General features: G+C 50.3%; 1 protein-coding gene across 3 annotated transcripts in view; it reads right to left on the reverse strand.

Annotated features, from left to right (window-relative positions):
* The window catches only part of TMEM63B (transmembrane protein 63B), a 48,383-nt gene that overhangs the window by 11,475 nt on the left and 9,013 nt on the right, over positions 1-27,895 (reverse strand). For 2 of the 3 annotated variants that reach the window (XM_069009880.1, XM_069009881.1), the window contains exons 2-6: positions 7,278-7,485; positions 6,572-6,651; positions 4,997-5,035; positions 1,328-1,418; positions 508-545 (exon numbers count right to left, since the gene is read on the reverse strand). In XM_069009880.1, the coding sequence (XP_068865981.1) occupies positions 508-545; positions 1,328-1,418; positions 4,997-5,035; positions 6,572-6,651; positions 7,278-7,463 (434 nt within the window). In that variant the 5' untranslated portion in view covers positions 7,464-7,485. The remainder of the gene's footprint in view (positions 1-507; positions 546-1,327; positions 1,419-4,996; positions 5,036-6,571; positions 6,652-7,277; positions 7,486-27,895) is intronic. The other variant, XM_069009882.1, reaches the window with a different exon arrangement.

Here is a 27,895-nt window from a genome sequence, read left to right on the forward strand (position 1 = left end):
CAACTGAACACACCTTATACCCTTCAGGTGGGCCCTGCCTTCTCTGCTAACATACAGGTGCTGATGCTATCCCACAGCACTCTGAATAGAAGTGCTTGGGAGACTACTGCTGTGCATCATTAAGCTGAGGGCATCTCCTTGCATTCTCCAGTCCCCTTCTCATAGCCATTCCTCAGACAGCAGTGCCCCTAGCAAGAGAGCCAGGGAGATGAGTATCTTTGCAGAGCAGTGGACAGTGTTTCTGAAATGGGACTGAGGTGGGGCAGCCATGTGTCTGGGTTCTCTTCTCTGTCACAGACTCACTGTGTGACCTTATTTTGACTTTAGGACTCCTCACGTAGTCCCGTCTTTGCGTGTCCTCTCCAGAAGACACACTTCACTTGTGCTCTTCAGAGAGGGGGCTGCAGCAGAGATTTCATGCAGCTGTACTGTACCAGGCATCCCAACAACCCTGCACTGCCCCTCCTTCCTCATATGGGTCCCCCATGCAGGTCCTGGGGCACTTACTTTATCCTGAAGATGGCTGTCAGCCAGGAGCAGAAGCCCTGTGCAAAAAGAAAACAGGACAGTTTCACATCACTCCGTGTCCCTTTATCCCAGCTCCCTCCTTCAAAGGTTCCAGGGACCAGGCTGGTGTCTTTGCACCTCCACATACCTGGCTCAGGGGGAAGGCAGACCACAAGCACCCAGATGTGCAGAGCCACAGATGGGCCAAGGTAAAGGAAGTGCCAGTGCTACTCCATGGAGCACAACACAGGTTGGACTCGGCTGTGTGGCTGTTCCCTACCAACTGGCAGCTCAAGCTTCCAGGCAACCCATGGGCTCCTGGCTAATATGGAAGCTTTCCAAAGCCTAGGTAGACCCAGAAAATTCAGGATGCAGGTACTTTAGCCATCATGCTGGACAAGAGAAGCTCTGTAGGGACTGGGAAGGTAGGCTGGGCAAAGGCGGTGCTCCTCAAAGGACACCTAGGGGAGCTTCACCCTCCATCCATCACACCCATTATCCTCCCATTCAGCGAGGAAAAAACCATTAGAGGTAGACCACAGTGTGAGGAAGAGCTGGCAAATAAGTATTGTTTGTAACGCCGAGATTATAGGCTAGACAGACGTCTGTTAAGCCACAGTGATGTAGAGCCTATTTATTTAAGCACATGTCTAAGAGCTGCATAGCTCCTTGAGCTCTATACTGCACTCACACACTGCAAGATGTGGGACTTAAGGGCTGGGAACAGGCCAAAGTGTTTCTAGTGAAGAGCCCTTGGTTCAGCCAAGCTGTGGGTTCCTGGCCCCTCAAAGGCAAAGCGTTTGACTCTTTGGCTACTCACGTTGTCCCTCTGGTCGAAGTCCACAGAGCTGGAGACGGAGGTGAGGCGCTCGTAGCGGTCATGGTTGTCAGAATGCAGGGCGGAGGCTACACTAAAATGACAAGTGGGAGGTGAGGGAGAAGGTTAGAAGATGCGAAGAGGCAGCCTGGCCAGGAACCAGGAGCACCCAGGAGACGAGAGGTTAATTCAGGTCAGTTTGCACCAGGTGATATGGAGAGAGGTAAGATCAGAGGTAGCAGTAAAGAGAGAACCCTCCTCAGATGGCATGCTGAGCCTGGCAAAACCCATGGGCTGAGCCCATGGATGCTACTTGTTCGGCACCTTCTGAAAGGCACCCATACAATGTGGCAGTCCCTGCAAGGAGAGGCTGGCAGAGGCTGCCACAGAGGAGAGGTGAGGTCTGTTTAGCACAGGATTTAGACAGCAGAAAGGAAGCAAGAGCTGGAGGCTGTCACAGTCCCTCTGGCTCTGGCATGGCTGGAGAGGCACTGGGAGCAGCTCCTGTCCTGGAGGACCTCACTCATCTTCAGGAAGAGGAAGAAAGGAGTCTGGTGGGCTGCATCCTGCTACACCAGTCCTCCCCACCCTCAGTGCTTCAGTGCAGGAAGAAGAATGCAGCTGCCTGGAGTCAGGCTTAGTGCAACCTGCTTCCCAGCCTCAGCTGAGCCTCCAGCCTGGAAATCCCTTGAGAAGGAGCAGGGCAGACAGCTAGAAGTGAATGTCTCCCTGCTAAAGGACAAGAAAGCAAAAGGGGTGAATATCACAGACCACTTTACTCCAGCCAGAGGCAGGGACCTAGATGAAGAACCTGCAGCAGAAGCATCCAAGGCTGACAATAGCTCCCACTACAAATAGAGGCAGAGGGCAGCTGGAAAAGGAGGCAAGAAAATGGTCCAGAGACCTAAATTAAATAGCACTTGCAAGATGACAACAGCAGGCTGGGATCGTGGAGGTGCAAGAGAGATATGACTGATCTGAAGGCTAGAAACAAAGGGAAAAAACCAAATGAAAATATGGTCTCCCTGTAGCCAGCACAGGCTCAAGGAGGGAAAGATGGGCAAGAACAGAGAGAAACAGCTGCTGAGAGACAAGTGCTAGAGAGGAGGTAGATGACACTGTGGGAAGGAGAACAAGCAGACACCCTCATGAACATTCTGAAAGGAAGTGGATGAGACATGTGGCCTCTCTCAGAGCAGAGTAGTACCTGCTGAGTCCTCAGTTCCTAGCACAAAGTAAGAGAGACAGGGGAAAGGAGATTAGCTGAAGGTCAGGGGACTACAGCAGGGCAGATTAGACAGTGGTGTGCAGCCTTGCCACTGCGCAGCCCAACACTCTGCTCTGCTGAAGGGACAGAGATAGCTTGGACCCAGCTCTCAGACCTTCAGCTCTTTATAACCACAGAGGCCTTGCAGCTGGGCACAGGGAGCGAGGGTGAATTTCTGCTGAGGAGAAATTTCCACCCTGAGGAGAGTCCAGCATGATGACACCATGAGCTTTTGGCTTCTTGGTACTGAAAAGGTAGAGGGCAGAGCAGAAGCAGCACTGGAGGGCACAGCTGAGAGGAGTGTCATGCTATGAGATGACCAGGATAACTCAGCTCTGTGCAGGGGGATGCAATGACAATAATCAGGATGACCTGAAGTGTTGAGAAGACAAAGGATGTAAAACCTTGCCAAAGATGGAAAGCTGAAGAGAGAGCTCCAACAGCACCTTCAACTGCATGGAGACTATTTAAAGCAAAGCATTGACAGTACAAGTAGGTGAAAGCAAGACTTCCCCAAATCACAAGATTAAGGTGGGACCCTGCATGATGCAGGTTTGGTGGAGGCCCTGCCAGGGAAGCAGAAAGATGAGGTCCGAGGCACAGCTAGCCTCAGACCAAGGGAATCACAGGCTCCAAGAGGGCAGGCCAGGCATGCCGTGGAAGGGACTTGCTGTGGTGGGAAGCTGGAGGTGGCTGCATGTGTGGTAATGCCAAGAGGGCTCTGTGATCACTTCCCCCATACAGGTGCAAGTGGGTTGCTATGCCCTCCCAGTGCAGACTGAGCTGCCAATAGAGACTTGATAGCTACTGCAAGCTCTGACAAGTAGCAGGACGAGGGCACTTGCTGGTTCTCACAGAAAGGGAACACATCAGAGGAAGATGCCCTCTCCCACAAAGAACAATGTTGTACATTCAGGGGCTGGGAGCACCAGGTTTCATATACGTGTTCCTAACCCACTACCTGTCACTGCACCCCCAGGAAAGAATAGCTGGGATGGGAATGTGTCATTAGCCTTGAAGGAACACAGACAGAATGAGACTTCCTCACTGAGTTCCACAGGTTTTTGGAGGCTTCTGGCTGCTAACACTGTCACAGGACATGCAGTAGCTTTGGGGGTGGTATGTGTGGTGTGTGTGGAGCAGATAGCTCCAGCATGCTCAAATGAAAAACAGGAGCAGGAAGAAGTGGCCCCCTGTAGATAAGCACTTGTGAGGATAAATGAAGTGGCTCCCCTAAAAGATCCTCAGAGCATGATGGCTCTACTACCTCTGCCTCACTTCCCTCCACAGGATGTTAGCAGTGAAAAGTTGCCACACACACCTGAAGCAGGGCCAACCGCTAGTGAAGCACTCAAACACGAGCAAGAGGTCCCCTCTGTGCCATGTACCACAGCTACCATCGGTTCTGTTTTCACAACTTCAACTGCTCTGCTCCCGAGGGCAAGGATCAGCTGCAAAAACAGGCACATTCTTGTACCCCTGCAAGGCAGTAGCAGGCCCCTGCTTTGCAAGTGGTGAGGCTTTGCAAGTGGGAAAAGGAGGCTGCAGCTTGCTGCCCTGGCCTCAGACACAAATCAGTATGGCTGGAACAACTATGGCAGGCTGTGCACTGCCAGCTGATCGACCCCTCTGCAGCATATACCACCCAAACAGTCAGCAAGGCATGGGCAATGGTCTTTTCTCACACAAAAAAGCAGCAAGAAGGAGGTAAGAACAGGGAGGACAGTCCATGGCAGGGCTTAATGGGCAACACCAGGCCAAGGTGACGAAGGATGCTTTCAGCAGCACTGGGGCAAAAGGGGAAGAGAGAAAATTAAAGGTGCTGCCTTGCTGGGTGTGGGTTTAGGTGACAAGGGACAAAGGCCAACAGTTACCCTGGTCCCAGCAGCCTCATGGGGTAAAAAGGAAAGACAGAGTAGTCTTGCCAGATCTTCTTTGTGCACCTGCCTACCCTTGCAGTGGGAGGGAACGGCTCTCGTTGCAACCTGGCACAAGAAGGACCAGGGAAAGTAGCCTCCCCTGCACCTGGGTGACCTGAGCATACTGTGGGCTCAGGCAACCAGGTTTGTTTATTTCCATCATAAGGCAGGATAGCTGGACACAAGCAGATAGAGCAGGGCATGTGGTATAGCACCCTCTGCCCAGGTCAGGACTGAGAGCTCCCTGGCACTGCTGCTCTCAAGGAGAATTTAAGGGCTACTAGGGGAAGACCAGGGTGCATTCAGCTGTGGTAGTGGATGACACAAAGGGGAGGGAAAGAAGAACACAAATTCACCGGGAGACACAAATTCATGCCCAAACTCCCAGCCATTTACATTAGTTCAGAAGCAAGACAGCTGCAAGAGAAAATGAGAGAGAGGTTGTGAGCAAGAGAGAAGAAATGAGACCCTGAAAAAACAACATACTATTCCCGCTCCTCTCTTTCCGTCTCCCAGCGTCGGCGCCTGGGGGCACAGAAACAGAAAGGGACAGGTTACAACGACAGGAGTAGGTGCTGAGTTCTCCTCTTTTGCAGGGAACTATGCATCCAACATGGCTCCCCATCATCCTGAAGAAGAGAAACCTGCCAATGGTCAGGCTGGAGAAGACCTTCCTTCCAGAGGCCAGCAATGCCTCAAATCACAGCAATCTGGAATACCCACTGGTCCAGGGGCAGAGTGCTTTGCTGCCAGAAGGGAAGCTGGCTTCACTGGGAACGTAACCGGGCTCCATATCATGGACATTGCAGGGAGCTCCTGAGTGATGGGGTCAGGTAGGAGAGACTATTGGGACTGTCTGGCTGCCATCTGAGCTCCCCTTCCAAGGGGAGTATCTCCTCCCCACCCAGGGAACAAACACACATGCATCCCTCCCCCCTCAAAACTCTCATCCTACCCCATGGATGAGACAAGCAGCATGGGCTCCTCCCTGCAACTGCAGTCCTGTTGATTCACAACTCGATCCAAAGCCATGCTGTCCTTCTCCCTGTGCCTACCAGCTCTCCCTCTCCAAACAGCTGGCACCCCTCTGCCTTTCTGCCTACAGCCACTGCTCACACTCCCTTGCACCCAAGGTGCTCAAGCATTGCCTCCAAGAAAGTTCAGCCCTCTCTCCCCACCCCTGGAGGCCAGAGCTGTGCAGGCCCTGTGGCCTCCTGCCAGCATCTGGATCCAGACTGCTTAACCCTGCTGCCCTCTCTCCCCACTGGGGTCTCCTATGATTACTCCTTTCTTGTTTTTTCCCTTCTACTATCTCTGTACAGTTGATTTCCCCAGCCAGACCAGGAAAATACTGGCAGAGGAGCCACAGGGACACAGCTGCTTATCTAACCCTATCCAGGACCGCTTATTTAAACCAGAATTCCTAGTTTGGTGCTGGAAGAAAACAACTCTTTCCACTGTTGTGCAGGGAGTGCTCCCTCTGCTGTGGAGCTGCCATCCCCAACAGGCCCTGGCTTTTGCTGACAGACACTGTAGCCCACAAATGCATTGGGCAGGAAGGATCTACACCCAGACCAATTCATCAGCACTTGGGATGCGAGCTAAGCTCGTGTCAGCACAGCAGTACCACACCTGGAAAAGCAGCATACTACTGTAAAGTGCTCTAACAAGAACTGCATCCAGCAGAGTCACAAAGACACCTTCAGAGGCTTAACAAAGCCTTTACTGTGGCAGCCCTCACCCTTCCTGTGACCTCTTGTTCCTCTCCTCCCTCCATCTGCTGTTCCTCTGTAAGGGCCCCTGCACATCTCTGTCACTGAAGGGACCATAAGCGATATGGAGCCAGCAGGGATCATTCCGTGTGTCGGGAGAAGGATGCTGTAACAAAAAAGCCAGTAAGTGGGGATTTCTTCCTATTCCTGGAGCTCAGGGGATGCAACTGGCACATCTGCCTCTCCTCTCCAGCTGCTCAGGCACACAAAATAGGATTTATCCCTCCTGCTTCACAGCAAAGAAGGGCACTACTCATATCTTATTCCCCTGCCACTCTCCCATTCTTACCTGTCAGCATCAGTCACCAGGGCAAGGCGTCCATAGTCCCACGCAACTTTACGCAAAATTGAAAAGACAAACAACAATGCCTGAAAGAGACCAAAAGAGAAGCTGTGAGAAAAAGCATTGTCCAACTCTGTCCTTGTCCTCTGCATGCAGAGCTACAGGAACAAGGAGGGTAGGAGGGGACAGGGTCCTCAGTTAACAGCACACTTAGACCACAGGAAAGCACAAGTTCCTCAGGACTGTTAAACCAGACTATCTGGATAGTTGTGGGAGGCAGAGGTCCAGGATGCAACACACAATAGCTAAGGTAGCCCCACAGGATCAAAAGGCCCTGAGGTTCCTAGAAGTCAAAATTATGGCTATATCATTTGTGGTTCCACAGCTTCTAAGGAGGAACATGCAAAGCCATTGGGTGGATAAAGCTACAGGGACTTGACAACATAAGTGGGAGTTTTGGGAGGACTGACCCAACATCAACCCCATCCTTATGGCTGCAACATCCTTCCATGAGCTCAGTGTGGTGGTATTGGAGCTAGGTCAATAGTGGCTAAGCCCACAGTGCCTAGGAGACATGATCAGGGCCAGAAAGTCCGCCAGCAGCAAAGTCAGGGATGGCATTTGGGGCCCTCAACCCTAATCATCTGATCACCGTCCTTGTTTCATGGTTAATTAGGGGAGAAGGTGACGAAGCAACAGTAGGTAGACTTACAAGAAAGCACATAAAGTCAAGGGCTAGGACGGTGGGCACTCCACCGAAGGGCAGCCCCTGCAGCACAGTGCTGCGGATGCGTGCACTGTAGCAGTAGTCCTTGGTAGTGCTGTTGTTGTTGTTGCATGTGGGAGTTTTGCAGGGGGCCCCTACTGAGCCCAGGGTGGCGATGACGTAGGGAAGCATCTCTACAGCTTCATCGTCTTCCCTGGGGAAAGGAGAGAAAGAGCTGGTTAGACACGTGCCAGTTCGATGACAACGTAGCCCTGCTGGAGTAAGGGGCCAACCCTGCCTGCCAGCTCAGGCTTCTCTGTGCTACAGGATTTTCCTGGGACCAGTGTCCAGGGACAAGGACATCTGAGAAGCCTGCTGAGTTCAGTGGTGCTAGAAGAACCCATACGCTTCAGCAGCTGCGGTTCCACCATGCAGCCCCAGAACTCCCTTCCTTGATTGTCCACTCTCACACCATTTAGGTGCAGCTGTCTCACAGACTACTTTTCTTCCTGAGAACATGGTGTCTCAGCTTCCCCTCCTCAGCAGGGAAAGCATTTAGGCACAGGAAAAAGCGAAAGGGTGGGGTGGTGGGGGCATGAAGTCACATCTGAATGATAGAAACAAACTGCTATAGGACAGCTGCTGCATCATGATCCCACAATTTCCTTTGCCTGGCTGCATAAAGCCATTAGCTTTATTAGGCTGAATCATCACCCTCTCTTCACTGCGGGCCTCAGCCTCCAGCTCCCAGGGCACCCATCAGGGGCTGGTCACACCCCCTGCTTGTTTTCTTTCCTTCCTCTGACTTGGACGCCATTTAGATGCAACCACAGAGGGTAGAAAGGAGGCTTAGGCTCTACTATTTAGCTGGTCAAATATTTTATTTATTTTGTGCCTTCCCCAAACTGTTACAAGACCCACAGTAGCACACAGGTCAGCATCACTGCTTGGACATGGGGAGGTCCTCCTCCTGTGCAGAGCAGCTCCATAAGAAACACAGACATGATTATGGTAGCAATGGAGAAATGCAAACTGAATAACTCAGAGAGGGACACGCTGACAGCAGAAACACAACCACTTTTCGGAACAGGGGTAAGAAAATCCCATCAGTTGCAGAAGAAATAGTGATAAAAGGAAGATCTATCCAGGCTTTTGATTCCTCTTATCCAGCATCCACAAACCATCCCAAATCCTTCACTACTACCATGAACCATGCAGAAGTATCACTTCTGGGCAATGCCCGGGGTTTTTTTTTCCCAGAAATGCCATCCCTCTGGGCTGGGCAAAAGAGCCATCGCTTGCCGAAAGGATGAGAAAGCTGCCAGAATCACTGCCCTTCAAGCCCTGCATTGTTTGGTGACAGAGGGGGTGCAGGGCTCTTACCTCCAGCTCACAGGTATAATCCTGGCCATCTCCTGCCTGGCTGCAGAGATTTATCAGCATCACAGCACAACGCTAGCTGGATAATGACCACAAAACGATTCGCTGCGGTGACCTAGAGAGCTCTGCTTCAAAGTGATCCCTCCCAGCTCAGCTCGAACGGGTGCACAGCTGCAAAACAGCTGAAGCATCGATGACAAAGGGCAGCCCGAGAAGCAAAAGCCCAGCTGGGTACAGGCATTGAGAGGGGCTCAGCCAAAGTGGAAAAGCCAAAAAGCAGTGTGTTAAGACATAATTCACAGGTACAGAGGTGGAGGAGGGCTGCCTAGAGCAGAACAAGGAAGCAGAAAAGCAGAAGCAAAACAAGCCAAGACATGAGATCACAGTAGGGAATAAATCGGGAAGACAGGATAGTTCATCCTGGCTGAATTAACTAAAGACTCGGAAGCTCTGGGGGAGTGATGGGAAAAAATGATGGGATGAGACTCAAAGGAACATCACACACTTTGGAGCATGAATGGTTACACCTCTCTCTTTTTGGGAACCTTGTAAGCTTTTAGGTTGGAAATAGTATCTTGCAGCAACGAGTTCCAGATTTTGAGAAAGAGTACGATCCTGCTGTAATACCACAGCCTTGAGTTCTCCTTGTATAGTGAAAAAAGGCACAGAAGAAAAGCATTTGCTTTTTCTAGATCTACTAAGCTCACTACTAAGTGCTCTCTCCTTCCCAGGACACAAGATGTCTTCTAGCTCTAACCACTCTCCCTCACATCCCTAACATATCCTCTCTTCTGACCCTACGGAACAGGTGACCAGAACCACATACAACATCCTGGGTAAGGGAGTGACCTTGACTGTCAGAACAGCACCCTGATGCTCTCAGCATCCCTCCTTATACTACTCCTCACGTGGCTGAGCATAATTTACTTCTTTGATGGCATCTTTGCGTATTGAGGAAAAGCATCTCTGCCATCAGCTTGCAATCCCACTGCCCTGAGTAGCCAAGGTAAATTAGAAGCCAGCCAAGTCCCAGAGCAAATCATTCCTTCCAATACACCTGGCTGCATGCTTCTCATCTTCTCACACCACTTCACTACACACACTGTCACTTTGGAGTTGCTTCCTCTTGACAAATCTGAATGACTCCAGGGTACTGGCAGATTTTAGGGACCTCGCTGCACATTACCTTTTCTGGGTCATTAGTAGTGAAGGACCTCATCCCCCTGCTCTTATCACATTAAAATTGCTTGTTCACTCCTTGGCTTTGTTTGTGGAACCTCAGCCAATTTCTGATCCAGAACTCTACATCTCCTCCAGTAGACAGTCTTCTGTGAGAAATTTCATAGGTTTTCTGAACATCCAAGCAAGTTACACAAGTTTGTAAAATGCTACCTATTATTTTACCACAGTATTGAAAGACTTGTAACAGATCAGGGAATTATGATTCTCCTCTGCAGACACCAAACTATTTACCTCATTCCTGCATGTTTTATAGCCCCGTTTTTCCAGACATATTTTTTAAAAGAAATGAGGCTCATATGCTCACATTGCCCACAACCCTATCTAAACATTATTTGTACAAACCATTACATGTTGAAGACAAATTCTGCAAGACTATGGGTAATTTAAGACACCTTTCAGAGAGACAGGTCCCAGAGATATATTTTTTCCCTGAAGCCTACAGGATGGACTGGATATAAACCTTCCTAGCCTCTTCAGTAACCCATTCAGAACACCCAGCAATGGAGAAGATGTTGCATATGCCCAAGGCTTACACTGCCTTTTCATGAGCTGAGTCAGGAGGCACAGAAGCAGTCCGTACCATCCTTAGGTATGCAACCTCCCACCCAGCTGGTAAGCACAAGAGGCTCCCCATGGAGACAGAGGTGCTTCAGGTGTGTGGGAAGCTGGGAAAAGCTCACAGGAATGTTCAGAGCGCTTGTGCCCTTCTACTTGTCCCAGCTGCAAGAACATGTGGCAGCAGGCTAGAGGTGACCCGCCATTATATCACTTTAGGTCAGACTCACCAGGGTTCTTCTGGGGTTACAACACCAATTAGGCAACTAAGAAAAAATGATTTGGTAACCAACTCTGCAGTCTTCATCAATAGTGCCTACCCAGTATCCTTCACCAAAGGCCTTTCCCAGGAGTCTTTCAGCTGAGCAGGAGACTGGCTGGTTTTCCCAGGCACAGTGCAACCCACGGCCCCGGCAAGATCTCTTTCCTTGCATTCAGTTTGCATCTTGGTCTCAGATGCTGACTCCAGGGGACTCTCTGCCCCCACCCTCAGCCAGGTAGGGCATGCTCCAATGTGTCCTCTGCTGCAAGGTGAAGGGCTGGCCCTGGAGGCAGCTGATGTTGGGTACAGTATTTTAGGCAAAGCACAGGCAGGGAGGAAAGGTGGTGCTTGCAGCACACACAGTCTTATGGTACAGCAGCACAGTTCCCAATTATGAAAGGAAATCCCTTCCAGCAGTGTGAGATGAATAAGGGGATTTTTCTAGCAACAGCTGCTCCTCCCAACTCAAATACACACTGAAGGCAGAGGTGGTTTTGCAAAGCTTTCTGTTCTGATCCTAGTGTCTCCCTCTAGGGAAGGACCCTGCATGTTTCCTTACACCTTACGCTGTCACCACAGGTAAAAGAGCATCTCTGACCACACTAACTGTGCTTCACCAGAAAAAGGTTAAAGGTGCCTTTCCTGGTACCTCCTTCCCCTTGAAGGCTGTAGGTCAGGGCAAGCTTGGCTCAGCCTGGGCAGAGATGCTAACATCAGCACGAGCTCCTGAACATCAACAGGCAAGGTGCAGGGAGTTGGTGGGAAGCTGCTGTGAGGCTGGAGTGGTAAGAACCAGCTCAAGGTATCCAAGCCCTTTCCTGACCATAAGCATGGCTTGTCACCACAGAATATAGTGGGGCCAAAGACACAATAAGAGCAGGACATCAAACCAGGTTCCATGCAAGCCCCAGAGGCTTCCCCTCCTGCACTCTGCATAATTAATACTGACTTCCTCAAAACAGCAAAGACAGACTTGCCAAAGGCATTTTCAGCTCTTATTCTGCAATACTGGACTTCATCCCCTTCTCTATTAATAATAGGAAAAAGGGAGAGAAGAAGCTTCTCTCATCTACAGAGAAGTTTGTTCCCTGCCCTGGAGCATAGTCCCTACATCCCCAGCAGGACCAGCATGTCCACACTGTCCCACGTTTCCACCAACATGTGTCAGGAGCAGAGGCACACAGTTTCCTACCTGAAGTCCCTAAAGCACATCCCACCTGGTGCTGCAGCCCCAGCTTCTGCCTGTTAAGCCCTGTGCAAACACAGCCCTGGGAACTGCTGCTCTTGAGAGCTTGGTGGCCTCAGCAGGGCAAGGCAGGGCAGGGCAGGACTTCTCCTCCTCCTTGTCTTTGTCCCTGGCCTGCAGGTCAGCACCCAAATGAGCACCCAAATAGCAGCCAGGCAAGCCTCCATGCTCCCATCCATCCATTGCAAAGAGAAAGGAAGAAGGCAGAATGGGGCTGGGAAGGCCAATATTACATGCCTTGGTGCTTCACTGCTATGACTCTGGCTGCAAAGCGTGCATAATGGGTGCTTATGGAGTCATCCCACAAGTCTGGGCAGGAGGTGACACGCAGCAGAGGTCTGAGGGGCTCTTGCAGGCAGGGGATTGGGAGGTGCCTGCTGAGGAGGCTGCTTGTCCCACACTGAACTCTGCTGCAGCACTGTAATGCCAGGGCAGACAACAGAAACAGCACTGCAGGTCTTCCCAAACAGAGCATTTCCCATTCTCGCCAGCTCAGCCTGAAGTCTCTGCCCCTCACACTCAGCACTCATGTCCTCTGCCAAACCCCTGGCACCAGGGGGAAAGAAGAAAGAGGAAGCACTGTGCTGGGACTCAGGCAGGAGTGACGTGGGAGCTGGACAGTTGGCTAACCGGCAGTCAGATGCACTGACATGGGCAAGTGTCTGTGTGCTTCCAGCCACACCACTGATGTCAGCCAGACACTAGGAGGTGACCTGAGAAATGCCTGCAGAAAAATATAAATCAATAAAGTGGATGCTTGAGCTCACAGAAAGAACGACGTAAGCACACAAGCTACGTTCATTTGTTTTCTCACCAGTAAATGTTAAGAACTCCACCTGTAATTAGAACAGCAAGACTGTGCTCTGGTAGAGACACATTTGTTTATGGAAATGTGACAGTCTCACAGCAGCCGGCTGGAGGTGCAGAGACAGGCAACCAGAAACCAGCAGGTCTGGGGCTAGAATACCAGATTTCCAGATTAAAAATAAAGCCACCCAAACCTTGTTAAACCTCTGCAGCATGGCACTCAGGGAGGTGAGGTGTGCTTTGGTTCTCAGACCCAGAGCGTGCTGTGGACATGGCCTGTACCTTTCAGACCTGCTCCTCTGGGGTCCCCTTGGTGTCCCAAGTACCATAGGTAACCCACAGTGTGACCCCAGGGACCTGAGCCCAGAGGATGTGCCAGCCTGAGCCTCTGCCTGCCAGAGCAGTACAGACCTGCCTGCACTGGGCACCTGGGGACCCTCACGCAGCAGTTAGCACCTAAGGCTGAGGGAGCCTTCTCACCCCTGCAAACTGGCACCTAGGTTACCTGCACCTCAATGGCAAAGTCCAGCAGAGCTCTGAGCCAACTGCTTGCAGCCACAAGCAGACCACAGGAAGAACAGTCTGACTCTGGTAAGCAAGCAGGGAATAGCCTCAGGACAGGTGGGGAGAAAGGGGCTTACAAGTTAGCTGAAAGCCTCTCCAAGAGTACAACAGTTAAGAAACAGGGAAAATATCACTCTTGCTGCAGACACAGCAGTGGGAAAGCTGTCCTGCACCATGCCTCAGACCTGGCACAGAGCATTCAAGCAGCTGAGGGTTGAAGTGCTGACGTGCTGGGTGCAGTGAGGAGGAACGTGATCTGCAGGCCAAGGAAAGCATCAAGAAGCAAATGTGCTACTGGTGCATTTCCAACAAGCCTGGGCAAAGCACTGACAAGCACACAACAGGGATCGGCCCTGTATCAGCAGAAAGGAAGAGGGCCTGCCAAAGCCCTACATCTCTCTGTTTCCTTTCCATCTCCTCCAGTCAATACAAAGCTCTCTGCACACTTCACCTCTATGAACTAGCCAACTAGACACCAGGCCTACAAAGCTTTGATCTGGCAGGCTTGGCTTCATCAACACAAAAACTACACCCTTGCCCTGGGTCCAAGGTCCTCCCAACTGGCTTTGCATCAGGCCTCAAATATCTACCACCAAAGGGCATCACACCTTTCTTTAGTGTGCATCAGCTCCCAGTCCTGGTGTTGGCAGGTACCGTCACTGTCACAGCCAGCCCCAACCCCACACTGCTTGGAGCAGCTTGCACACTGCTGACTGTGTATATCCCAATGCTCAGGACCCCCTGGTCCTGCTCCCAGCACAACTGTAAGCACTGCGAACCACACAAGTAACCCTGAGCTGGGATGGTGCCTTGCAGGGATGGTAGTACACTGTAACAGTGAGGAGCATTTGGATCCATGTGGAACCTAGGTTTGAGTTTCATGAAGGTCAGGAACCTGTCCATCTCACAACTCAGTCCCTTTCAAAATCACCCAGGATAATCACAGAAGCCTTGCCCTTGCCTTTGAACATCAGCAAAACACTTCATGCTGCCTTCACCCACTGGAAACTCTCTATATTGCCAAGTGATATGGATTTAGCTCCAAACAGCTAGGTCTTTTTTATGCCTCTTTTTTACAGGAACTCCCTCCAATCTGATGGTAGTCCTTTCAAGTCATACGGTGCCCTGAACATAATGTACCACGCCAAGAAGGGCTGTACCACAGCTTGAAACCCAGTACGCTGTGGTTCAGGCTCTTCACAACAGAGCTGGCTAATCTGTCCTCAGCCTAAGGGCAATTTGGTCTCTGTGGCTCTGCATTTTGCTCCCACGTTGCATGTCCCACACTGCTGTCTTCCTGCCTCAATTTTCACATCCCTTTGGACTGGGTGCTCCTGGACAAGGGGTGTCTATTCCTGCCCGGCCATCAGGGAAGGGCTGAGGTTTGGTGGAACACTTACACCCACACAACACCATGGTGAAGTTCTGCTGCCAAGACAGCTCGACTGCCTCCACCTGGCTACCAGGAACAATACAGCCATGGCACTTGGCATTTCTGCACCATGAAGGAAAGGTCTGCAGTTCCATCTTGTTTGCCTACTGACCAACACTATGGAGTCTCAATGCCATACAGACACCCTCTGTGGTGTCTCATAGGGACCTGTCCCTGTGTCCTACCCTTGCTGCTAGTCCATGGCAAGGGCTCATCTCATCCTCTGCCATCAAGAGAAAGCCCAATCTATAAAACAGTTCTCCTCCACATCAATCAGCTCTCAGTTGGCATGGCAGAATCACAGACACCCTGATTTACAGTAAACACAATAAACCATTTTAGTGGAAAGACTGATGAGGTTCTGGACCTCCCGCTGTATATTTTGCAGAGCAGTGGCCATATGGCAACCAAGTCATATGGTTGGGAGTAAGTCTCAGAAAACAGGGCTTCCTCACCTATCACCCAACACCCCAGCAGTAGCAACTTCACCAATTCCCAGCAGACTTTTAGCAAAGACAAGGACAGAGACTTCACGACCTCACAATACCAGCAATTTTCAGCTTCTAGTTTATGGATTCCAGTAGCAAAATGGCTGTTTTTCACGGGTTGCCTTCTTGATTATCTCCTACATGTCTATTATCATCATTTATACTACCTGCATACAGCCTGCACTTTCCTTACAACCTATCTGTGGGCCTGCCCCAGGCTAGCTCTCCCATACTTCATTTTTTAAGTGAGAGTGACTATTCATACAGGATCTTTACTGCACAATACCACTTGGGTTTTCAAGCACTGTTAAGGAGAGCTGGTTCAGGTGCATGACATCTGGCTTGGCATAAACAAACCAATCTCCCTGGTGATTTCATACTTTGAATTTTTCCATGTCTTCTCCATTTCTCAAGTGACTAAATACCATCTTGTCCCTTTTGCACGGGGACATGTTTTTAGCAGGAGCTCTGTACCTCTTGCAGCACTTATTCCTTTTTCCTTCCAGTAACCTCACGTTAAAGCTTCTGATATTAATCCCCTTGTGTATAGGGGGGTACCACATACTTATCTTTCCTCAGGCCTCATTATCTGTTTCCTGCCAGTCACAGTCTGGGTATTCTCATCAACACTCAGCTTTTCCTCTTGAGCGAAACGTGTGTGTGTGTCTCTCATAAAACTGGGTTTTCATCTAGTCTCTCAAGGTCACATTGACTGTTTCCTCCTCCTCACTTCTGCATGACAGAAGTCTTTACCTCCTTGCAGCACAGTATTCAAAGACAGAAGAATTTTGTTCACTGGGCACAATTACAATCACTCACCTATGAAGTATGATCAGCACTTGGTGATGCATGTCACCAAGTACTGGCAAGAAGCATCTCTCTGAGGAGTCCAAGCCACCTCTCAGGGCTTCACAGCTGGTTCCTCACCAGAGGCTGGCAGAACACCTATTGCATCAGCCTGGAGAGCATCCCTATTCGTTCCTCTGCAGCATGAAAGCGCTTGAGCAGCCAGCGGTTATTGGGGGCAAGCTTCTCTCTTGCCCAGTCCTCCTGCCCTAAGCACTGACACCACCAAACTTGGCATGCACAGGACTGAGGCATTACCTCTCCTGGATAGTACTTCAGAAGAGCTTCATGCCCCTTTCTATTGGGTTTGCATGGCCAAACGTTGGTAGGAAGGGGGATGGGGGGACAGGGAAGGGCTGCTACAGGAATGGCTTCTGTGAGAAGCTGCCAGAAGTCTCCTCCATGTCTGGCAGAGCCAATCCCTGGCAGCTCCAAAGCTGGTCAAGGCTGGGCCAATTAGAAATGGTGGTAACTCTTCTGCAATAACATATGTAAGAAGAAAGAAAATAAAAGTTATTGTGCAGTTGTAATTGCAGCCAGAGAAGAGTGGGGTGAGAACATATGAGAGAAACAAGTATGCAGACACCAAGGCCAGTGGAGAAGGAGGGAGAGGAGATGCTCCAGGCATCAGAGCTGGGATTCCTCCATAGCCCGTGGTGAAGACCATGGTGAAGCAAGCAACTGTGCCCCTGCAGTCCATGGAAGACCATGGGGATGCAGAGATCCTCTTCCAGTCCATGGAGGTGACCCACACTGGAGCAGGTGAATGCCTGAGAGGAGGCTGTGAACCTGCAGGAGGCCCATGGAGAGAGGAACCACTCTGTAGCAGCCTGTCCTTGAAGGACTGCACCCTGTGGAAGAGTGACCCATGCTGCAGCAGTTTGAGAGGTGCTGCTGTCTGTGGGAGGGACTCACATTGCTGTAGTTTACAAAGAGCTGTTGCTCATGAGATGGATTCACATTGGAGAAGTTCATGGAGAGCTGTCTCCTGTGGGAGGGATCCCACAATGGAGCAGGGGAATGACTCCTCTCCCTAAGCAGCAGGAGAAACAACAGGTGATGAACTGACCCTAAACCCCCATTCCCTGTCTCCTCGCACTACTGGGATAAGAAGTAGAGCTGGGGGGAAGGTGTTTTTAAGGTTTTATTTTACTTCTCATTATCCTGCTCTGATTTTGTTAGCGAGAAAATCAAGCAGTATCTCTAATTTGAGCCTGTTTTGCCTGTGATGGTGTTTGATGACTGCTCTCTCCCAGTCCTTAACTCAGGAACCCTTCATTAAATTCTCTCTCCCATGTCCAGCTGTGGAAGGAAGTGAGAGGGTGACTTTGGTGGGTGCCTGGCATCCAGCCAGTGTCAACCCACTACACCCTTCTTGAGCAATTGCTCCATAGGGACATGTGAAAATTGAAACCAGGCATCAGTTCAAGAACAGTAGCAAAATGGGTCCGTGTGCTTAGAGCAGCATCCCTGGAGATGGTGCTTAGTGGCACATGGAAGGCACCTCTCCTTCACATACTGGTGAAGAAGCTTGGCAGTAGCAGGGGAGGGCCCACCAGTCTGGCTCTCTCATCCAGCAGCAAACACCTAGAATGCAAACCAGGAAGCCTAGAGGGAACCCCCTTCCCTTGTGGGCACTGAGGGACTAGGTGCTAGGGTACCGCATGAGCGCCCGCAGGAGCAGCCTAAGTGCTGCTCCCAAAACAGGAAGATCTACTTCAAATCCTGGCACCCGCACTCTTCCTGTAACAGATAAAGGCTGATTCTTTTCCAAGGTCCTTAAGCAGATTGCAGCTTCAAGTGTTTACAATTTGCAGGCTGGGGTTGTTCTCACTTTTCCCACCTTCCTTGAAGCATTCCTAAGGTAGTGCTTGCCTTGCAGAGCTGGTCTACAAAGGACCCACAGTACAGCCAAACAGCAAAGGTCAAGGTAATCACAGCCCCGCAGCAAGCAAAATTGAGCTCCCTTTACGTCTTCATGCTGAGTTGTAAAGAGATTTGGCAGCAACAGCAGAAAGAGGAAAGCCTTCAACTGTTCCTCAACAACAGCAGATATTAGCAAAGGGCTCTCACAGCAAGAGGTCTGGATGTGGCCAGCAAGCCAGGACAGTTACAGGAGACCATCTAGGAATTCTCTTTCTGCATCTGCTGGGGAAATCTCAACAGAGTTCCAGCAACAGCAGGACAGCCCAACCCACACCATCAGGGCACTACACACGGGCATGGCACCCAGTACAGCCAAGTGTAGTAGGGCAACCTTGGCCACAAACATGCCCAAACTAGGACAACTGTGCCACAGGAAAAACCTTGAAGCTCTACAGCACACGGTTCCCTTTATGGACTCTGTCCCAGTAGCTACTGAACTCCAGTAAGAGAGACTGATGTTATGAGAGACCAATTTTGAGCTCCTGCTGGGTCCTGAATAAATAACAAGCAGTCAATGTCACAGCAGAGGTAGATGGACATTAAACAGAGCATTGAGACTATCCTTGCTCTGAAGCCTGAGAGATCTGTTGGACCTCACTTAGCACATCAGGACCCAGAGATGTCCCAATTTGTCGTCTACGTGATATTTGCTCTGATGCTGCCAGAGAGCTCTAATCTGGAGACAGGTGCCCAATAACCTTTACCTGATGGAAAAATGAGGGTTGAACACCTACCTCTTCCTGAGTTTTCAGGGCAGCTCTGTGTGCTTTTGACTGTTGGGGCTGGGGTCTGCAAGCAGGAGTCACTGGCATGTGCCAGTCTGGGGAGGCTGGGCTCTCAGCCAGCCACTAGCATTTGAGAGATGCTGATCGGGCTCTTCTTTTCAATGATTTCACTCCACCCCATTGGGCTTGGCAAGAGGAGCTGGGTCTGGCTTGGGAACACAGGGAACAAAGCGCCAGTTGGGTGCTGGGCACTGAGATCCAGCAGAAACCAAGGAACACTGAAGTGGTACTTCAAGGTAAGCAGCCTGGCTCCCAGACCCACTGATAAAGGTGTGCGAGATAAAGTGGCTGCTTGGGCTTGGAGAAGGGCACTGAATTTTTGGTAAGATGCAGCAGTGTGAGCCTCATGTCATGCAGGCTCTATCTCAATGTTAGGGCAAACATAGAAAAGTACTTTAACTGGATGAAGCGGCTCCAAGTCACTGTGTATCAATGGGGCACAGCTCCACTCAAGCAAATAAAGCCTATGAGAGTCCACTAAAGATTGCAGTTTAGTAACCTGGGTTCCTCTTGCCCACAGCCCCAGCTCAAGCTAGGGTGCTCACTAAAACCACCAAAATCCTAACCTGATATCAAGGAAATGGCTTGGAGGTCACCTCAAAAAACAATGTGGAGCACACCAAACACTGCACTAAGGGCTGCTGGAGGTGAAGGCAGGAATGGCCCTCCAGCCCAGAAAGACCACCATTACAGAGAAGAACTAAGACCAGACACCTGACAGCCCCCTCAGGCGTACCAGCCAGGTGGTCACAGCATTTCCTGGGCTCTGCTGCTCCAGGCTGGGGCACTGAAAGGAAAACCGACGTGGGCGTGTTCCATGGGCTTGAGTTTGGAGCACACCCCGGAGCAGCTAAGCATCATAGCCTGGAGCTGCTGTAAGGCAGCTTGCACACCTGGAGGCTGCTTTCCACGGAAAGCACTGCCCTAAAAAGAGTGCAAATCAGTGGTGAACAGCTTGATGGCAGCTGTACCAGTAGCCCTGAAAGAGACATGCCCAGAAGAGCTGCACTATACCCATCCCACCATGCCTGCTGCCCTGCTAAGCCCTTCCACCTCAATCCCTATTATGGCCATATTTCCTGAAACCACCTTTCCCTCCTAAAGCCTTTCAATCTCTGCGCTTCCACAGATGACTTCTAATGTCAAAAGAAAACAGTGTAATGGGTCCAGGTCCCCCAAACCTGAGATGACACCCATTTCTGACCTCATGTCTCCATCCTTGTGTGAAGTGTTAAAGTTTGATGGTCACCCTGTACAACCCTAGTCCTCTGCTGGACACAGTTATCAGCACACAGCACAACAATGGCAGGATGCACTAAAGCACGCCATCGGGTTTCTACCAAGAAATCACATTCCTGGCTGTTCACCTTCTATGGAAGGAGCATCTGGCTGGCTAGACTGATGTGAAGTGCAGCACCACAGAGGGGGGCAGGAGGGGCCATCACCCAAATAAAATGGAGCCAGTGGACCCCAAAGAATCAGGGTACCTAAAGACAAAAACCCTGTTGTTTGCTGGTTCACAGGGGTGAACATGCTGCTCCATACCCCATTTCTGAACAGGGACAACACACCACATGTATTGCATGAAAATGAACCATCCTAAACAGTGGCTGAGGCATTTTCTTTATAGGCATGAAGTTTGCCTGGCCTTCCCAAACACACCACAGGAGCAGAAGAAAAAAAACCCCAATTATTAGACTATGGCATTCTGAGACAAATTACTAATTAATAACTCAGACGGGATTACCATTTAGTATTTCTACTAATGCAACTCTTTGGCAACTGTACAGGATAATGCTCGTTAAAATATTTCTTCAAGGATCTTCACGCAAAAGAAATGACCCCTGCTCAGAAAAGCTCCCAAGTACATACTTATCTTGAAACACTTTTACTGAAGTCATCATAAGTACATGGCTAAATTAAAGTGTTTACCCAAAAAGGGACAGACTTGAGCACTGTGCTCTACTTCAAGCATCAGATGTTTTCCAAGACCATTCTCTGGACTCTGGCTATGTGCAGCAGTTACCAACCTAGCCCCATTTGGGTGCCTCAGGCAGGGTAGGGGCAGCAAAGACCAAGAAGCTGAATTAGAATTTTTCTTTAAGGATGAGAAATAGGTTCCTGCAGTATACTTCATAGCAACCAGTTAACTAAATGATCCTAGACCGGAAAGCTTTCTTCTCTTCCTGAGGAAATGGTTTTGGCAGGCTTGAAAGGCTGCCATTTTGCCCGATTCAGCTTCCAAATTTCATTACTTTTGCTTCTCACTGATTCTTCAAAAATACTGCTCTCCCTTCTCAGCAAGGGGATTGAAGATCCCTTGCTGACAGAAGACATCTCTTACATGCCTCCACTTTCCTCAAGCTAAAGTCTGTACACCTGTCATTTTCCCAAGTACGCCTTTCCAGTGTGACTCTTTTCACAGCTGATGTCTCTCTGTGTGATCAGCATCTTTCTAAATGTATTGTGCCTGAACACCCCAAGCATAGATACAGCTAGAGCCAGAGGGAGAGTGGTACTGCAGCCTCCTTGCTCTGCAGTGCAACTCCTTTGCATTTGTAGCCTGAGAGGCCAGAGGGTTCTCTTTCAGTCACATTGTGGCCAAATACATATACATATATATATATATATATCCCAGTAAGGTTTGTTTTGTTTGGTTTTAATTAAAAAAAAAATTTAAAATAAGCACAGTATTTTGGTTAAGTGTCAGCTGTTACAAGGTGAACTTCAGTTTTCCTATTTCTATCAACAAACTAAAACATCCTAGTTGTGCCATTTTTACATAGTGAGAAACACCCGAACCTTGTTACCAGACTTGCTATGGATCATCAGCATCAGGGCTTGCCTGGCTCTTGGCAAACACAAACACACGATCAGCACAACCTTTGTCACCTCCACTGATGCTACAAGATATTTTGAAAAGGCCTCCTGCACTAAAGCACTCAAGTTCCCTCAGAGTAATCCCAAGCAGCTGCATGATCCTGCACTCTTACTGGGGCAGGCAACCTACAGATACCAAGGGCAGAGACAAACTCCATTAATGCATGATGGTGGAGAGGCTTCCTAACATTTGTTTTTCAGATTATGGCATGGAAAGTCTTGAGCTACACCCTACAGATGAGGCAGGAGCCTCTTACAGTACATTTTACTTTTTATCAATGGATAAAGTGTAGCCACACTGCCTCATTTCACATGCCAGTCAGGCTGCTGCGGGATGCCTCTTGCCTGGCTCTTCCAACACACCCCAATCAGCTCTGAGGAGCAAGTCCAGGAAAGCCCTAGGCAGCATTAGATTTACATGGTTTAAAACACAACCTGGACAATGCAGAGTAAGGCCAGACAACACTGCTTATTTGAGCAGCAGGCTGAGCAAAGCCTCCTCCCCCCAGACTGGAGAGCTTTCAGATTCAGTTTGCACTTTGAAATCCACCAGGACCACCCCCCCTAGAGCTCCTTCCTCTCCATTTAATACAGGGGAAGGCTGCAAAGTCACCTGTCCCCTGCCTAAGATCATCCAGGCATGCCAACTTACAGCTCCTCCTTGAACCACAGCCTCCTGCTGAGGGTACATCACATCTCCTCCCTACATTGCTGGGGCTGGGAACGTACATCCCAGGCCAGCCTCCAGAGGGGACAGTGCCCAGCTGCCCCCAGAGCAAACCTGATAGCCACACTTAGTCCTCCGGGGCCTGAAATGGGAAAGCACAGGGATGCAGCAACTCCTCCAGCCTCCTGTCCTGGGTGGCTAGCCCAGCTGCTGCTGCTGTCCTGCCCACCTGTTTATGCCCAAGACTTGCTACAGTAATCCTGCCACAGCTCTGTAAGCGAGGAGGCTGGAATTTCACAACTGGCACCCTGCCCTCTGCTCATGTCACTCGACTGGCATCCCAGTCAAAGTCTCCAAGAATCCCTGCATACGGAAATCGGGTCTCCACTGAGGCTGTGGTGCCAACCACCAGGCATGGCTGCCGAAGACTGACTGCCAGCTCTGGTGGCAGGGACATGTCCTGTCAGACTCAACACCGGGAGCTCTGGGATCAACTCTGCCACACGCATCTCTGCTGGGCTCCACCTCATGCACTCACACTGGGCGTGTGTGTGTGACTCATTTACTGCAGCTCATCAGAAATCCACAGCCCCGGCAGTGTTCTAGGGTCAACACCTGCTCTCCAAGTGGCACAGGGATGTGTATGTGTGACTCCTCAGCAATCAAAGAGAGATCCCTTGCTTGGTGCCTTCTACCCAGCAACCCAGTGGGCACTGCAAAGCATCCCAGGGCAGTTACCTGCTCATCTTAGAGAGTCACACAGATGCTGGCTATACATCTTCTCCTGAGTCAGGGACCATCTCAACAGGAGGAAGCTGACAGCTACCAAGCTCCAAGTTTTACTCCACTGCTACCAGCCAGCAGTACTTTAGTCCCTACATGAAACACCTGCAGACACTCAGGGCTAAGTATAGCCCAACACAGCCACTTGTATCTCACTCCTTCCTCCTGAATCCTACCTGCTTTCAAGTCTCCTCTCTAACACCAATCTACACACCACAGATTCACAGAATCATTAATGTTGGGAAAGACCTCTAAGATCATTAAGTCAAACTGTTAACCCAACACTGCTGTGTTCACCATTAAATCGTGTACCCAGGTGCCACATCCACATGTTTTTTGAATACTTCCAGGGATGGGGATTTCACCATAACTCTGGACATCTTGTTCCAATGCCTGACCACTCTTTCAGTGAATAAATTCTTCTTAATATCTAACCTAAACTTCCTCTGGTGCAACTTAAAGACATGTCCCCAGGTCCTATCACTTGTTACTTGGGAGAAGACACTGATCCCCATCCGGCTACAACCTCCTTTCAGGTAGGTTAATGTATCCCCCCCTTAGCCTCCTTTTGTCCAGGTTAAACAGCCCCAGCTCCCTCAGCCACTCTTCATTAGATTTGTGCTCTGGATCCTTCACCAGTTCCACTGCCCTTCTCTGGACATGCTCCAGCAGCTCAACATCCTTGTAGTGAGAAGCCCAGCAGGGCTGGTAGGGGTGGGAGGCTCTGGATAGTTTATCAGGGCCAGGTAAACAAAGCTGGAGCTCAGGAAGCATCCCCTCAGCCATACCCACAGCTGCCCCTTGATGAAGGGCCACCAATGCCCCTGCATGCCTGAGCTGAACTCACAACCCAGGTCCCACTAAGCCACAGAGAACTCCTCTCAAGATAGCATCAGTTGCCTATTTATAACATGATGTTTACTAACACCAAACACACTCCTGTTGGAAGTGGAGGATGAGATGAGTCAAGGGAGCATGAGCAAGGGAATTTTCTTCTGTCATGGGAAGATGAGGGGATCGTGGGAGGCTTACTTAGGGATGGGTGCTGCAGCATTGGCTAATCACCTGCAGCTCTCTCACCAATGCAAGGAGACTCAAGGGCACGCTTATTTTTTCACATCAGACCCTTAAGCTCTGGGAACATTCTCCTGTGAAAGTGTGAGATCAGATCCAGCACAAAGGAGGTGCCAGCATCCCCTTGCAGCCTGCTCCAGGCTTGGGAAGCACCAAGCGCCAGCAGGTACTGAAGCACCAATTTAACATGAAGGCTCTGAAAACCTCCGGACAGTTCCTGGGACCCTCTTCCAGCAGCTCAATAAAGCACTGCTGGTCGCTACAGTGCTTTGACAGGGCCTCTTCAGGCAGTGCCCATCTCCAGGGGAACCATGACCCCTCCAGCAGGCAGGTGGGGAAGCAGCCCCCACTGCTCACCCTTGCCCAACCTCCGCTCTGGATGATCACTCTGTTATTCCATTTGCTCAGTGCCCCTGCAAAGATTTGCAGGGACATCTGACTGCTGAGGCACTAGTGACACCAGTCTTCAGCTGTGAGCAGAGATGAGCACTACGAAGTTTGCTGTGGGTCTCAAAATGAGGTAGGGGAAGGAAAGGGATTACAGCCCCAACTCCCCAAGGCACCATCTCACACTTGGAATACTGTCCAAGAATATGCTCCTGAGGAACAAAAGGCAAGAAATGAGTGCCTCCTAGGGCTCCTTGAATTTTACAGACTTTCTCAGGTGTCAAACTATATCCCATCCTGGGCGGCTGCAAACAGACCCCATGCGATGTTATTCAACTGCACACCCACATGGTGGCAGATCAGATTCTTGAAGCCCCTTCAGGCCAAACAATCAGTACCTGTCCCTGGCTCTTTCTAGAGCCACCACTGCATTTTCCATTTTTCCTTCCCAGCTGCATCCAGCCATCTCCCAATGCCAGGCTAATTTTCAGAGCTTCACATTTTCCTCTCCATCTTTGAGAAAGTTACTGCTTTCCTGCCCTCAAATAGCCAACACCTCTTCCACCCTACCAAACTCATAATGGGCCTCCTGGCTCCCTTCCCCAGATTTGTCTCCTATGCCATTGCACTTACCAGCCCCAAATGGGCTGACTAGAATGCATATTTACATTACGGGGCTGGATCAATTTCTGAGTTTTTAACCTTTTCTAACAGGCAAGGGAGGGTTGGTGCCAGGGGCTTTACCAGAAAGCCTCAGCTGATTTCTGGTGCATGTTCAGCCAAGGTTTGAAGTCCAGAGGCATGACTGGAGCACAGGACATTGTCACACACAGGGTCCAGGAACTGCTGGACAGCTGCATAACAAGTTTTGGCTATAAGCCATCCACTCAGCTTACCCTTGTGTACCATCCCTTCAGCATGGCCCAACAGGGGTGCAGGCTTCTGCACTCCATGCACTGCCAGAGGTGAAGGCACCAGCAACTCTGTCCATGCCTAGGATGATCCTTTGCTCCCTTCATCCTCCTGGTTCACCCCAGTACCAGCTGCTGGGTCCCCACTCTCAGCCAGCTTCCCACATGTCCATGTGCAAGCTCTCGGCCATCCCTACCCCTGCCCACCCACTCCTCCCAGCACTGATTCACTGGCCCCCAGCACTGACTCAGTGCCCACTGCTCCCGACCACGCACACATCCAGCCTGCCTCTGGCATCCCCACCACACAGAGACACAGGGTGAGGTGCCAACACTCTGCTTTAGAGAGAAGCAGTGAAGCAGCATGGATCCACAGGAGAACCTGGCTGTGCTCCGCATCCCACCCCGAACAGCTGCATGACTGCAGGCAAGCTGCTGATATGCCCCATGCCTCTGTTCATCAGAATCACATACAGTTCCTCCCAGGGACATAACACAGATAATTTCCAGGCACTGGAAAGACAGTCAACTTTCCAGATGATACATACTAGCAGCACACAAGTATTTGTTGCTGCCTGCACTCTTATCTACAGTTATCTGAAATCCCTGTTGAGTTACTAGGAGTGAAGGGTATGTCTTGCAGCGATGGACCTCTGCTCCCATTGTTAAGGTCCAGGAAAAAAACAGGGGGCTGTCACTGCCCTGCTGTCCCTTCTTCTGCTGTAGCTTATGAATTTATCCCTCTCCTGGATGAGCAACACCTGTCTTGTAACTAGCCACAGGATTAAAATGAAAGATGTTTTTGGATGGCTTCCCAGTTGCGTGACAAGAGTAACTGCAAGAGCAAAAGCTTCACGCTGGCCCTGCCAGCTTGGTCAGCTCCAAGCAGCCAGGGAGATGCCCAGGTGGGCAGCAGCGCACTTTACAAAGTTTTGCCACCTCTATTTAATTTTCCATCCAAGGTCAGTGCTTAGGCTCTCCAGGACCAGGTATGCTCCCTGCCTTCCACGGAGGATGCAGTGGCACCAAGCTGCAAGTTTAATACAAAAAAAAATGAGAAAGATGGAATAAAACATTCCCCACCCACCTCCAGTCTGAGTAATGGGACCCCACGCCAACCCTGGCGCAGCCTCTCCTGTCTGCAGGCAGCATCCACCTTTGGGTGGAGTGAGGCTGCTCTGCTCAGTGCCCCCAGCTGCTGCTCTGCCATCCATGGGCTCTTCATTCTATACCTCATGCAGCTATTAAGTATCTCCTCCTGCTATCTGCCACCTGTCTCCACTATCACATTTTCTCCTTTCATTCTTTCCTACCTGGAGAGGTAGGGCTCAAGTTTATGTCAGGGCAAGGCCAGTCCTCAGCCCTGTGGGGGATGTCAACAGGGACAGCACATATGCCTGACTATTTTTCTTTTCCCCTGGCATTTACAGTCACCAGATTAGGAGAGTGAAAACCACATCTTGACTACTCCCTCTGGTATTTGCTTTGGTACCACAATACAGGAAAGAATGGGAGGTTCCTACCCCAGCACGACAGGCAGCAACATGCACCAGCAGGTGTTCCTCCCCGACCTTTTTTTGCCTCCTCACTTACCAAGTGACGGGACAGCTGTTCATGTCCCACCATCCCCAACACACACACTTTAGGAAGTACCAGCAGATAAAAAAAACCAAACCAACACAACCCAAGAAATAAAAATCCCAACATCAAACCACTGCTCTCCAGCTACATTTGAGTCTCAAACCCTCCTGGCAAAAAAACCCTCAAACCGGCAGGCAAAAAGGGTATGAAAATGTACACCCATCTAAGTGGGAAGGCAGAGCAGGAATAACAAGGTAGCCAAGCCCTGGCACTGGGATAGGAAGAGAGGGTGTTGCCCCAGAGCTCTTGGAGTCTCCAGAGCCAGCTCAGAAAGGAGGAGTTGGTAGAAAGGGCGGTTTCGCAATCAGAAATGTTTGGTTTGAGTCCAAGGATGCTCTGAAACGCTGGAGTGGGCTTCGAGGCAATTAGAAGATGATTAGGATGACTGACAGGATGAACAGAGGGAAGAGCAGGTGGGCATCTTTGCCCTAGGCCAGGCTCACCACCCTGCAGTAGCTTTTCAGGACTAGGCTGGGAGTTTCCAGCCCATGCACCTATTGAGCCACAACAAGCAGCTCTACCTGTACCACTGCTTAGAAGGGTTTGAGCCTACCTTCACCAAACAGGTTCAAAAATTCCTTTTTTTGCTCCAAGAAACGCAGCACAAACAACATGAGACAGAATATATGTGCTGCTGTACAAATAGCAAAGCCACCTCTGCCTACACTGTCCAAAACCTGGTTTGTTCTCTGTTTACCAGACAGACACTTCCACTCATTCCCATGTATTCTGAATAGAGGCTCAACAA

This window comes from Aphelocoma coerulescens, chromosome 3 (assembly GCF_041296385.1).
Source record: "Aphelocoma coerulescens isolate FSJ_1873_10779 chromosome 3, UR_Acoe_1.0, whole genome shotgun sequence".
NCBI classification, from domain to species: domain Eukaryota; kingdom Metazoa; phylum Chordata; class Aves; order Passeriformes; family Corvidae; genus Aphelocoma; species Aphelocoma coerulescens.